The sequence below is a fragment of the Mizuhopecten yessoensis genome, unplaced genomic scaffold (assembly GCF_002113885.1).
Source record: "Mizuhopecten yessoensis strain PY_sf001 unplaced genomic scaffold, ASM211388v2 scaffold3627, whole genome shotgun sequence".
NCBI lineage: Eukaryota > Metazoa > Mollusca > Bivalvia > Pectinida > Pectinidae > Mizuhopecten > Mizuhopecten yessoensis.
Genome location: NW_018405139.1, coordinates 984,863 through 998,936, shown reverse-complemented (window position 1 = coordinate 998,936; position 14,074 = coordinate 984,863). Strand labels below are relative to the sequence as shown.

The window sequence follows — 14,074 nt, the reverse complement described above, 5'->3', positions numbered from 1 at the left end:
AAAACAGTTCACAAACTCCATTTCTCTGTATACATTTTATTATTTCATTTCCCCGGGCCGACGTATACTGTACAGATATAGTACAGGATTCAGAACCACAAAGGAACCCCTGCAAATACAATTTGCCAACATTACAAATAGACCAAATAATACAAGATACCATTAGTTATTCTTTATAATAATGAATTCGACGCGTTTCGACCGATAAAAGTATTAAATTGTAAGAACAACTACTGTTACAAGTATTATTTACCTGATACCGTCATGTTGCCACGCAGTAGGAAATATTGGCCCGTCATGTCAAGTAGCGCTGATCCCCGAAGGTGATTGTGTCAAACGCTCTGGCTAGAATGCAACGCCCACCGCTAAAGTAACTCTTTTTATACGACACCCCACACATTCGCGCATTAATTTCACTCACCGACACGCACATCGACCCACCCTGGTCAAACTGGACAAACGGGTACAATACAGGTAAACACAATTACGTCACATTTTACAGGTTATACATAGACACCGGGGAAACCCCGCACAATACATTGTAAACAAAGACACTCCATGTAACTAGTAACACACATTAAATGTGACCCTACGACATATACATCGTGTATGCTCTGATGAATAGAGATTCACATTCAAATTGACCACACGTTCCAATATTGGAAAGTGCAACGGAATACAGTTTTCATTTTATGACATAACAAAACCCAATAAGACAACGATGGGCAATAACGTAAGCAAACTAAGTGAGGCGACAATAGACATAAAGCCTAAACCCGGAAAGGTGGTTATGGGCGTCAAGTTTATAAAACCAAGTAAGTTGGTCATAGTCGTCAAGTTTATTAAACCAAGTGAGGTTACCATAGGCGTCAAGTTATAAAATCAAGTAAGGTGGTCACAGCGTCAAGTTTATAAAACCAAGTATGTTGGTCATAGATGTCAAGTTTATAAAACCGAGTAAAGTGACCATAGGCGTCAATTTTATAAAACTAAGACAGGTGGCCATGGGCGTCAACCTTATAAAACCAAGAAAGGTGGCCCTGGGAGTCAAGTTTATAAAACCAAGAAAGGTGGCCCTGTGCGTCAAATTTATAAAACCAAGTAAGTTGGCCCTCGGCGTCAACCTTAAAAAAACCAAGAAAGGTGGCCCTGGGCGTCAACCTTATAAAACCAAGTAAGGTGGCCATGGGCTTCAAGTTTATAAAACCAAGTGAGGTTACCATAGGCGTCAAGTTATAAAACCAAGTAATGTGGTCACAGCATCAAGTTTATAAAACCAAGTATGTTGGTCATAGACGTCAAGTTTATAAAACCGAGTAAAGTGACAATAGGCGTCAAGTTTATAAAATCAAGAAAGGTGGCCATGGGCGTCAACCTTATAAAACCAAGAAAGTTTGCACTATGTGTCAAGTTTATAAACCAAGTTAGTTGACCCTGGGCGTCAAATTAATAAATCCAAGGTAGGTGGTTATGGATGTCAAATTTATAAAACCAAGTAAGTTAGCCCTTGGCGTCAAGTTTATAAAACCAAGAAAGGTGGCCCTGTGCGTCAAATTTATAAAACCAAGTAAGTTGGCCCTTGGCGTCAACCTTATAAAACCAAGAAAGGTGGCCCTGGGCGTCAACCTTATAAAACCAAGAAAGGTGGCGATGGGCGTCAAGCTTATAAAACCAAATAAGTTGACCCTTGGCGTCAACCTTATAAAACCAAGTAAGGTGGCCCTGTGCGTCAAGCTTATAAAACCAAGTGAGGTTACCATAGGCGTCAAGTTATAAAACCAAGTAATGTGGTCACAGCATCAAGTTTATAAAACCAAGTATGTTGGTCATAGACGTCAAGTTTATAAAACCGAGTAAAGTGACCATAGGCGTCAAGTTTATAAAATCAAGAAAGGTGGCCATGGGCGTCAACCTTATAAAACCAAGAAAGTTTGCACTAGGTGTCAAGTTTATAAACCAAGTTAGTTGACCCTGGGCGTCAAATTAATAAATCCAAGGTAGGTGGTTATGGGTGTCAAATTTATAAAACCAAGTAAGTTAGCCCTTGGCGTCAAGTTTATAAAACCAAGAAAGGTAGCCCTGTGCGTCAAATTTATAAAACCAAGTAAGTTGGCCCTTGGCGTCAACCTTATAAAACCAAGAAAGATGGCCCTGAGCGTCAACCTTATAAAACCAAGAAAGGTGGCGATGGGGGTCAAGCTTATAAAACCAAATAAGTTGACCCTTGGCGTCACCCTTATAAAACCAAGTAAGGTGGCCCTGGGCGTCAACCTTATAAAACCAAGTTAGTTGACCCTGGGCGTCAAGCTTATAAAACCAAGTTAGTTGACTCTGGGCGTCAATTTTATAAAACCAAGTTAGTTGACCCTGGGCGTAAAGTTTATAAAACAAAGAAAGGCGATCATAGGCATCACATTTATCAACCCAGACAAGTCGATCATAGGTATTTAGTTAATTGAACTAATTAAGAAGACAAAAGAATCAAGTGAATAAAATATTGAATATCATAGCATACAACATGAATTGTTTGTAAAGCTAAATAATTTCTGAGGTTTGATTTAACTATTTTATTTCTAGATCTGATGTTGTCACGGGATGTGGAAAGGCATGCCACCACAGTGTGTCAGCAGACCAGAGCGAGAGAAATGACGTCCATGATCATATACGACGGCCAATGGTTCCCGAACTGTGACCTTGCCGGCAACTTTTACGCCCGCCAGTGTGACAATCAACGTAGGTCATGTGCTCTTTGTCCATGTTCTCTAGCACTATTTTTCAGAAAGGTCATCTGTTCATTGTCCCTGTTTTGTAGCACTATTTCTCATAAAGGTCATGGGTTCATTGTCCCTGTTCTGTAGCACTATTTCTCATAAAGGTCATGGGTTCATTGTCCCTGTTCTGTAGCACTATTTCTCATAAAGGTCATGGGTTCATTGTCACTGTTCTGTAACACTATTTTCATAAAGGTCATGTGTTCATTGTCCCTGTTCTGTAGCACTATTTCTCATAAAGGTCATGTGCTCATTGTCCCTGTTCTGTAGCACTATTTTTTAGAAAGGTCGTGGTTCATTGTCCCCGTTCTGTAGCACTATTTCTCATAAAGGTCATGTGCTCATTGTCCCTGTTCTGAAGGACTATTTTTCATAAAGGTCATGTGTTCATTGTCCCTGTTCTGTAGCACTATTTTTCATAAAGGTCATGGGTTCATTGTCACTGTTCTGTAGCACTATTTTTCATAAAGGTCATGTGTTATTGTCACTGTTCTGTAACACTATTTTTCATAAAGGTCATGTGCTCATTGTTCCTGTTCTGTAGCACTATTTCTCATAAAGGTCATGTGTTCATTGTCACTGTTCTGTAGCCCTATTTTTCATAAAGGTCATGTGTTCATTGTCACTGTTCTGTAACACTATTTTTTATAAAGGTCATGGGTTCATTGTCACTGTTCTGTAGCACTATTTTTCATAAAGGTCATGCGTTCATTGTCACTGTTCTGTAGGACTATTTTTCAAAAAGGTCATGTGTTCATTGTCACTGTTCTGTAACACTATTTTTCATAAAGGTCATGTGTTCATTGTCCCTGTTCTGTAGCACTATTTTTCATAAAGGTCATGTGTTCATTGTTACTGTTCTGTAGCACTATTTTTCATAAAGGTCATGGGTTCATTGTCACTGTTCTGTAGCACTATTTTTCATAAAGGTCAAGTGTTCATTGTCACTGTTCTGTAGCACTATTTCTCATAAAGGTCATGTGCTCATTGTCCCCGTTCTGTAGTACTTTTTTTCATAAAGATCATGTGCTCATTGTCCCCGTTCTGTAGGTCTATTTTTCATAAAGGTCATGTGCTCATTGTCCCTGTTCTGTAGCACTATTTCTCATAAAGGTCATGTGCTCATTGTCCCCGTTCTGTAGTACTTTTTTTCATAAAGATCATGTGCTCATTGTCCCCGTTCTGTAGGTCTATTTTTCATAAAGGTCATGTGCTCATTGTCCCTGTTCTGTAGGACTATTTTTCATAAAGGTCATGTGCTCATTGTCCCTGATCTGTAGCACTATTTCTCATCTCCCTCGTCAGATAAAATATTTAAAATTATAGTTTAACCCATATAAGATTTTGTAAGATACCAGTGTGCCCATATCGATTTGGTTTTAAAAGAAATTACGCCTGTTTGCAATTGTCTGTATACTTGTGTGTGTACGTTTTTGTATGTCCACCTGCGTTTGTACATCGGTTTGATTGTACACGTGCCTGTTTGTTTGTACTCATTTTCGACTTTACACCTGTCTATTTGTACACCTGTTTGATTTTACACCTGTCTATTTGTACACCTGTTTGATTTTACACCTGTCTGTTTGTACACCTGTTTGTTTTTACACCTGTCTGTTTGTACACCTGGTTGATTTTACACCTGTCTGTACTTCTGTTTATTTGTACTTTGCTTTTTTTACATCCGCTAATTTGTACAAATAGTTGTAAGTACATTTATTTGTACACATAATTGTTTCTAATCTTAAAATCGTATTTATTGCCAATTGATACTGAACAAGGGATTATACACAAGTTTTTACAACTTATCGTCGCCTTCTTCCCGTAATACATTTACAATTACAGGATAACAATGACGTGTGTATTTTGGTTTAGTAGTTTTCACACCTGCATTTATTACCCGTAGATAAATGTTTCTGTGTGGACCAGACGAGTGGTAAGCTGTTGACGGAGAGACAACTCGGCTACATCGACTGCTCCACTGTCTCCGGAGCGTAATTTAACAATATTACATCCACTGCGCATGACCGCCCGATCTGACGTCTGAATACAGGCGTTAACCGGAAGACCCGGATGTTTGCTTTCCCGTTATAATAATGTTGGTTGGAGAATAAAAAAGATATTAATTTTACATGTTTATGGTTTGGTTTTTTGTTTCCTTGAAAATTGCAATATCATGCCCTTTTTTCGGCAAGGATCCCCACTGTCTCTCTCCCCATCTCTTCCGCTCCCGTACTAAACAACAGAGGACTGTGATATGATCTTTGCCTCTCTAAAATCATATGGTTTAAACATGGGACTCTGGTATGATCAGTGCCTCCCTTTTTACATACCTCCCTACCACAGGGACTACATCATACGCTACTCCTACTCTTCAGAACAAAGATACCACAGGGGATTATAGCATAATTCCCGAATCCTTTAAGTATAGCTACGTGTATCAAAGGATGCTGTAACGTGATCCCTGCTTCTACAGTACATAGCTACGTGTACCAAAGGAGGCAGGGTCCACGTTACAGCACCCTATAGAACATAGCTACGTGTACCAAAGGATGCTGTAATGTGATCCCTGCCTCTACAGTACATAGCTACGTGTACCAAAGGATGCTGTAACGTGATCCATGCCTCTACATTACATAGCTACGTGTACCAAAGGAGGCAGGGTCCACGTTACAGCACCCTATAGAACATAGCTACGTGTACCAAAGGATGCTGTAACGTGATCCCTGCCTATACAGTACATAGCTACGTGTACCAAAGGAGTCAGGGTCCACGTTACAGCACCCTATAGAACATAGCTACTGCAGGGACTTCAGTACACAGCTACCGCCATCGACTGTAGAATAATAAGTGCCTGCTTTATCTGTACCTAGGACAGGGGACTATTTCATTATCCCTGCCTCTCCTAAAGAGCAAGATTAATCAGGGAATGACAGGAGGATCATTACCCCTTTTACAACACATAGCTACCGCTACCACAGCACCGTTGACCACAGGGGACTGAAGACATACATACATAGATCCCAACGGGGGTTTAGCGTGATCCTTTTATTCCCTAAAGTACAAAAGGACCTGTAGTGTGATTTCTGCTCCTTAACGAAAATAGCTACCACAGGGGACTGCAGCATGATGCATGCCTCCTTTAAAGTACCTAACACAGGGAACTGTAGAAAGATATTTGACTCCAACAGTGCATAGCTACTACACGGGAATGTAGCTTGAGACCTGCCTTCGCAGGGAACTATTAAATTACCTCTGCATTTAATTCAGTAAGTTATTTATTTGGATGAGATTTTTATGGGAAATATAACTTCTTCGAACGTTTAAACACATATTTAGTCATACCTATCTAATGATAGTTCGAAATAACTAAACCAATGTATTTAGTTTTTCATATATCAGGCCCATAAAAAAGTTATTTCGGACTAGTCCTAAGAATTGTTGATAATGATTTTATTATTTAATGAGGCTTATTAATAAATATGTTTCTAATTTCATGAAATATATTTATGTTTCCGATCTTAAAATATATTTCTATTTTTCGTTTCGATTCAATAGACGAAGAAACAATTTCGGTATTTTATATAGAAGATAAAGTAATGGCGAACCAAGAAAATTACATTTACTGAAATTACTTTTCAATATCTATGTGGGGTTATCCCATTAGACGTAATAGTTTGGATCGCCCACTGGCCTGGGCCATCACAACCAAGGACGAACCAACTATTAGCTTGGCGACACCGATCCTACCACCAAGGTGCGTACAGAATGGTTCAATATAACAGATGATTTCTTCGGCCGCAATCAGTGGTAAACAATACAAGACAAGGTATTACAAGGTAGACAGCCTTATCTCCCAAATGTTTGAATCAATTGATAAACTTTCACCTTTCAGTATACTATCCCAAATTTAGAACACATCAACGCTTGTTTAACCGTGTCTGTCCTTTACCAACCTTGACTCGGCTCGTAGATCTAGATGTATTGTATTTTAGCATCGGCAATTATAGGCGCGGCATCAGCCCTCTGCAGCCTGGAAACATGCGCTCTTGTGGGGACCGCACGCCCATTAAACTGTAAAGGGATAATTATTAAGAATGGTGGATATTGTGGATGTTACGATGTGTGTGCCAAGGTAGGTGACAATACAAAATGGTATATCTGTAAATTAAATCATTTATTTGATTTTTTTGTAAAAAGTTGCAATTAAACGCATAAGTATATATATATATATATCTGTACATAATAATACTTTAATATTGAGAGAACACACTGTTCTGTCAATAATAAACATACAATATTCATCAGTTTAATATTAAACATTAGAATATGCCGAAATTGTGATACTATCTACCTACATTGGATTTTCAACTAGGGACGTACTTCCTATTTCCGTTTATCAATACACTCCTATGACCTTAAGGGACATTGAAGTAGCTACAGTTGATCTAGTGTCCTAATTACAATTCATGTGACCTCTATCTTTTACCTTCTTCACTTCTCTAGCCTTTCCTTTAAGTGATGTCTTACTAAACATCTGTCCCTTCTATGACCTTCACTGTGGCGAGAACGTTAAGCCGAGAACGGGACAGAACATACCATATATATACTTAGTACCAGTAAGCAAAGTAGAGTATAGGACTGTTTTAAAGTGCAAATATATTGTCCTCAAAATATGTACAATGTACTGATTTAGATTTAAGTATCCTCGTACCGTTTTCAAAAATGTAATTGTCAAAGTGTCCCGAACAGCGCACCCAAAATAGCCAGCCAATGAATCTAGGTGTTCTCACGAGCAATCGTCTGGATGACGTCGACCTCACGAACAAGCAAGTAGACAATGACACAATAACTTGCAAAAATCATCAACATGTAAATGTGTTATAGGGGGAATTGACATCATGCCTGCGTATTAACAACAGATTTTCCATGGATATAAAATGTTATTCAAAGAACAATTATCCATCTTTCAGGCGACACCAAGCAATTGTGTATACTTCTATAGAGGAAAACAATGTTTTGTGAAAATCAGGAGTGGTCAATTTTCAGACTTCCAGAACTTTTCTGCCACCTTGTTTATATCTGTATATGTACCACCATTTCGGGAGAGGCTATTTTTGCTCAGTGTGGATTGTAATCTCTCAAACGCCTAATATTACGTCCTACATATCGGAATAGGTCCTCACATGCATCCTGTGATGTGTTCTCTGGTCCGTGTGTACATTTCAACTTTGCTTCGAACGGCCGGTTTGGCTTATGTAATTACATGCATCTCACTGCAAAGTCAACGGACCCAAAAAATAAAATATAAAAAATTAATAAAATAAAACAAAGTCGTCACAAATATCAAGAAAAAAAGACTTACGCTCCTTATTTCGTACTTTCGGTTTAGCAAGCCGGCGAGTCGTGTCAGGTGAGACCAGAACTGGACGGGAGGTGGACTTACGGCTCGTGCGAGCCAGGCCTGATATGTGTCCCCCACGGTGAGATGGTCGGTATAGGATATGGCCACTGTCATATTCCTCGGACAAGTAAGTACTCTACATATGTAAATATATATATATAGCTCCATCACCGGAACTAGGTACAAAATGTAGTGCAAATCCTGGGGCAAGTGGTAATCGACTCCCACCTCCTTTTAACGATCAATGATTTATATTTTACTGTATATTGTTTCATTTAAAATTTAATTTTGTCACAACATTCTCAGAATGGATGCCACAGTAGAAGTCGACGGAAATGTACGGCTTTCGAATTCGGTTTTGCATGATTAACAAGAGAGATTATACTTAGATTATAAGCGATGATATAAACATAAGATAAATGAAATATTTACAAAGTGATTTTACCTCCGTGATTGGTTCTTTTGCATTCTCTGTTTCCAGCCCGATGGTTGACCTCAATGACCCATAATACTCCATGCGAGCAGATGAGGCGCGCGCGACTCCTTTCCATGGCCGTCTGGCAGGGCGAGTGGACACCAGTTTGTGACGCCCTGGGTAACTTCTATACCCACCAATGTGACAATATAGGTAGGTCTACATTTGCTCAACATATACTGTCTTCACGCATGTAATATACGCACGTTCGTGGTATATACATGTTGCAGTAAGAAATGTATTTTATGTAATGGAAGTGATGGAGAGGATGAATACCTTTTTATAATTCAATACGGCCGCTACACAGACACCCGTTCTAGAGTAACTAAGAAATGGTATTTAAGATAACCTAGCATTTATAGACATTTATAAACCTAGCATGTTTAAATAAATTCAATAACCCAAAGTCGGAAATACATAGGACCTTGATAATTAAGGTAAGGTTTTCAACATTAAACTTCAAATGTAGAAAAGATTTATAGGAAGGTCACTAGAGTAAGTTATGTATAAGACCTATTTGGGTGGGTCGGGATAAGAATGGGTGTTGTGCCCGCGTATATAAATGTGTGTATGTCTTTATCTGCTTATTCACATGTAATTGCCGCAAGTAATGAACATATAGCAAACAAACGAACGAAAGGAACACTCATGCAATGTGCGCACAATCATGTAACATGCACAGTAATTCCAAAATGGCCAATACCCCGTTACCCATTAATATTGACAGAAGATATGTATAAACTATACGATGAAATTTGGACACCGACAATAAATGCTGTGTTAATTGGAAAAAATACGGCTAAAGTAATTATACTTTCATTATTATTTACTTGTATATGCCGATTATAACTATGGCCGGCAGAGAGAATACATACCACGAATGGCGAGCTTAAGGTGCCATCAGCACAAGCATGTCATTTTAAGCTATACCGATAGAAAATTTTGACTTTAGGAAAAGGTAGCTCAGAAAAAAAGCCATGACTTATCTTTATGGTGTTTTGTTGATAATCTAGACGTCGTTTATCGTATTAGAAAAAAACACTAACTCATGTGGAGTAGAAATGAAAAGTTCGTGGTTTGGCAGAGACATGTTTCATTAAACGAGTCGAGGCCGTTTGGAAGTTTTTATTGCTGAAAGAATAATCTTCCCCTATCAAAGCAATATTCCGCGTCGGAAATCCATTCGGGTCCCCCCGGTAGGTGCAGAAATTTGCCGGAAAGGCACGAGCGGGGTTCTATATATGTCGATATACGTAGAACAATATACCTACCGTAGTCATAAATTGATAGGCGGAATACGGGAATGAAAAAACGGGAGATTTATTTGTTATATCTACGATACAACTTAATTTAAAGGTCAATGTTTCTGTGTGGAGACTCATAGCGGCAAAATGCTGACCGTCAAGACTCTGGGAGCAGTGGACTGTAGTGCTCAACAGGAAGTCACCAAGGAGGTCACCACCACCATGATACCAACCAAGGCACCCGCTGGTCAGTACCCTAGACAGAAAACTAGGTCACTGTGATCCCAACGGACATGACGCATCATGTTATCAATAAAATAAGCTGTCATGTTTGATATATGGTTTCTATAATAACATGTTAGCAAACAGAGAAATGTAAGATAAAGACAGAAATAGCATGAAGAAATATGGTTTTAATTTTGATTTATCACGACTAATAAAAAAAGTCTCAAAGCATTTCTTACATAGGCTGGAAGTATATATATCAGGTTCTGTAGATTTGTAGTGGCTATATATCTGAACCGTTTATCACAGCCCGTTTCCTGGATACCATGGGTATGTCCCACAACACACCCTGTGAACAGCAGAGGAGAGCTCGCCTCATGTCCATGGTGGTATGGCAGGGACAGTGGGTACCCGTATGTGATTCTAAGGGCAATTACCTTCCGCACCAGTGTGACAATATGGGTAAGGAATGTCTCCCATATTTTAATGCAATAGTTTTGTAAATAAAAATGTGGGTGGGGGGATTTAGTTTCAACATTTATTCAAAGCCAAAAGCAAAATCAGTAAAATGAAAATCCCGCATTTGGTTCAAATAAGTGTTTGCATCGTGTATGCTGATTCAATAAGAAGAACAAACATCTTCCATGGAGGACCAATAGTGTCTAACGTTAAAATTGTGATGTCACAATAATGACGACGTCAACTCGTGGATTTAACACATTCCAACCAACACAACGCTCGAGTACTTATTTGTCATATTTAAATATTGGGTAGAGAAATCAGTGGACGACATAAGCACCAAAGCGACACTGCCCCTACACCAATGTTGTGGTTTCGGTTTATTTTTTTATTTTATTTTTCCACACCACAACCAACCACACTGCTGCCTTACATTAACTTATTAGCTCCGACACCCGTCTAACCCCTCCAGTTACTGCCAACATCCAAATACTCCACCATCTCCCCTGGGCGACCGTCTTCTCCAATCTCAAAACCATTCCCTAGACTCCAGTTCCAGTACCACACCCAGCTGCTACCTTGCTGCCATACCTAATTTCCCCCACATAGCGGCTCACGACCAAGTGAATACAAATCGCGTACTCTCGCATAGTCTCGCTCGGAATTTTAACACATTCCAAGCAACACTGCGCTCGAGTACCTATTTGTCATATTTAAGTATTGGGTAGAGAAATCAGTGGAATCTACATAACCTCAATACAACGCCTCTTGCCTCTCTCTATACACCCTACACGTACCCCCCATTACTTAATCCATTTCCGATTCTACCTACATTTCTCAACCAAATACTTACTGTTTCCCGAAAAGGACAAACAAACAAAACATCTACCATCCCTTAATCTTTATTGATTTATTCTGCGTCGGAAGGAACACACACTTCTTTGTCCCTGTCGTGTACCCTAGCCGCTTCAGAACTTCACACACCGCATATGTCGCCCTACTAGTTCTTTCTACTGATGAAACCTGAACCGGTCGTCAATGTATTGCAACACAGGAACGCCGTGCGACCTACAATAACCTGTAGCCACATAGCCTAACGATTGGGATATATAATCACTGGCCTTAAAGCCAAGTGGCAATGTCCGATACCTCAAATACCACCCCCCAAACTGAATGCCAAAGTACCTACGGCTCGACTCCTTTAACAACACATGGTCATACCCCGATTTGTCATCAATTGACGTCATGAAACTCGCTGTCTGCACCAACCGGGGAATTTCCCGCAATGTACCCAATGTAAACGGGCTATCTGTATCCACAGATTAAGAAACTCTCGTCATGACAGAGCCGCGGTTTCGATGGCTCCACCGTCAACGGTAACACCAACCGGCTCACACTCACCCACCCTACCTACCACTTCCAGGGACCCATTCTGTATCCGAGCAGTTAATGTATCAACAATAAAATCTTTAAATTTCTCACACACTGCCGCATTTGGTAAATCGGGGGTAAATCCGTGTCATACGCCACCCCACGAAAATTTCCCTTAAAATGTCTGCAAAAGTCCATAACATCCACCCCCTCTAGTAACCATTTCCTAACCTCCTGTGGAGGATCTAATTTCCACCATTCGTCCAGACAACCATGACAAAACAAACACCACTCCCCGGGCCTGAACGCGAACCTCGAGTTGAGCCTGAACCACCCTGGTGGGGATGTGACCTTTTCCCATGCCCTTCCTGCATAGGAAAACCCTGCGAGTCCCAACCCTAGAATTGCCACGGATAAAACATAGGCATAGCGGGACCCGCCGCCCCAGGGAAAAACCTTTCTCGTGCCCAAGCGGCGGAGCCTCGTAACCCACCGCCGCCTCCCCTCTCGCCACTTTCGACCATTCCGAAATAGCCGTCGAAATCTTTTTATCATCCGTCGACCCAAACCCTCCCTGGTCGACAAAATGGCGTGACCCGAAACGAAGTTACATTGCACACCAAAACTTCGAAACGACCGACAACACAATGGTGGCACGAAATTGGCATCCAAGAGTAAACCCCTGGACCCAAAACACCATACGAACTAGTACTATGTCAAAGCGAAACCATAGCAAACTCAAACATAACAAGCACGACGAAAACTTCCGCCTTTTTTTTTTTTTTAATTCCACACCGCGGTAAAACAACATTCACAAACGTTTCTAATAAGCGACTCACACATAAATACCGCGAATAATCTTCACAAGATAGCCAAAACACAAGAAATACTTACTACCAACCAATTTCTCGCTCGTAGCAGATGACCCACTTGCTGCCAGACGTCAGCACCCGTCAGTGGCTCACGACAGAGTGAATACAAATCGCGTACTCTCGCATATTCTGGCTTGGAGTACATGGATTTCTCAATCTAAATGGATACCATCCGAATTTCATATAGGGATAAAATTGAAGCAACGCCATAAAGTGGCGAATATAGTAAAGTGACCGTTATTTTCATATGGTACATGTATAAAGGTTTATATAATGATCATTATGTATTAATTGTGTTTCTTTATAAAGAAGTATCGATTGTCTTGCCCCGACAGGTCAATGTTTCTGTGTGGAGACCATGAAGGGGACACTACTCACGGCAAAATCTCACGGAACCGTGGACTGTACTGGAAATCAAAGTTAGGTGGCCCGGTCCCATCACTGTCATCAGCGAGAAATATGAAACATTATCCCAATGATTTCCGTTACTAATTACAGAATCTGATGATAAATGTTAATAATGAAAATACAATGAACTGAGCATTTATATATAGTTGTATCCTTCTTTATCATTATCTGTTTCGTGTTTGTCTTTTCAAAGTTACAAGAACAAAAATGCAAACTGTGTTTTTGCAGGCTGAAACTACATTCTTGGAATAGTCTTTAGTTAATAAAGACTGGATTACCAACTTCAATCTTCCACTTATTTTATACCATTAGCATAATCAGGTTCTTCTTTCGTTGGTTTTATGAAGAATTTGAAGAAAAAAACGTCCTTGCAAGTTAATGCATAAATCTTTAGTATAAAAAAAGATTGTAAATAGTGATGAAAGAATAAATTATCTCTTCATTTACGTGTTACAACAGCAGGAGCAAACGACTATAGCATTATCGAAAGAGGGTGACAATGGGCCTAACAAAGGTCATAAAGCCAACTAAATTTGAAATAGTATGATGTCAATTGATTGTAAATCATGACGTCATGTTACGTATCTTCATGATGGCGTCACAGTACGACAACACCTCGTGATCATTTTATTTTGTGCTTCCACTTTAGATAATTTGTATGCACAAATATGATAGAACTATGCATTATAACACTCCGTGTGTGTTAGGCATATACATGTATTGGGCTTTTATACTTCCTTTGTCAATGTCACTAGAGAAGTATAAAGTCAAGGAGTAACGATGGCCACAAACTGGACTATCAACAAGATTTACTCTATAAAGATCATATTTAAGTGGACTACACTGAT

The 14,074-nt window shown here is 39.7% G+C and overlaps 2 protein-coding genes across 2 annotated transcripts in view; both read left to right on the top strand.

Moving 5' to 3' along the window:
* The window catches only part of LOC110447855, a 17,859-nt gene extending 12,960 nt beyond the window's left edge, over positions 1–4,899 (top strand). Inside the window, exons 7-8 of the mRNA XM_021493804.1 lie at positions 2,578–2,733; positions 4,675–4,899. Of these exons, the coding sequence (XP_021349479.1) occupies positions 2,578–2,733; positions 4,675–4,766 (248 nt within the window). The 3' untranslated portion in view covers positions 4,767–4,899. The remainder of the gene's footprint in view (positions 1–2,577; positions 2,734–4,674) is intronic.
* A 1,758-nt stretch (positions 4,900–6,657) lies between these two features.
* On the top strand, positions 6,658–13,365 carry LOC110447856 (nidogen-2-like). The gene is made up of 6 exons (XM_021493806.1): positions 6,658–6,903; positions 8,161–8,299; positions 8,654–8,800; positions 10,004–10,138; positions 10,426–10,578; positions 13,154–13,365. The coding sequence occupies exons 1-6, from the start codon at positions 6,748–6,750 to the stop codon at positions 13,240–13,242; spliced, it is 819 nt and encodes a 272-aa protein (XP_021349481.1). The 5' UTR covers positions 6,658–6,747; the 3' UTR covers positions 13,243–13,365.
* The last annotated feature ends 709 nt before the right edge of the window (positions 13,366–14,074 follow it).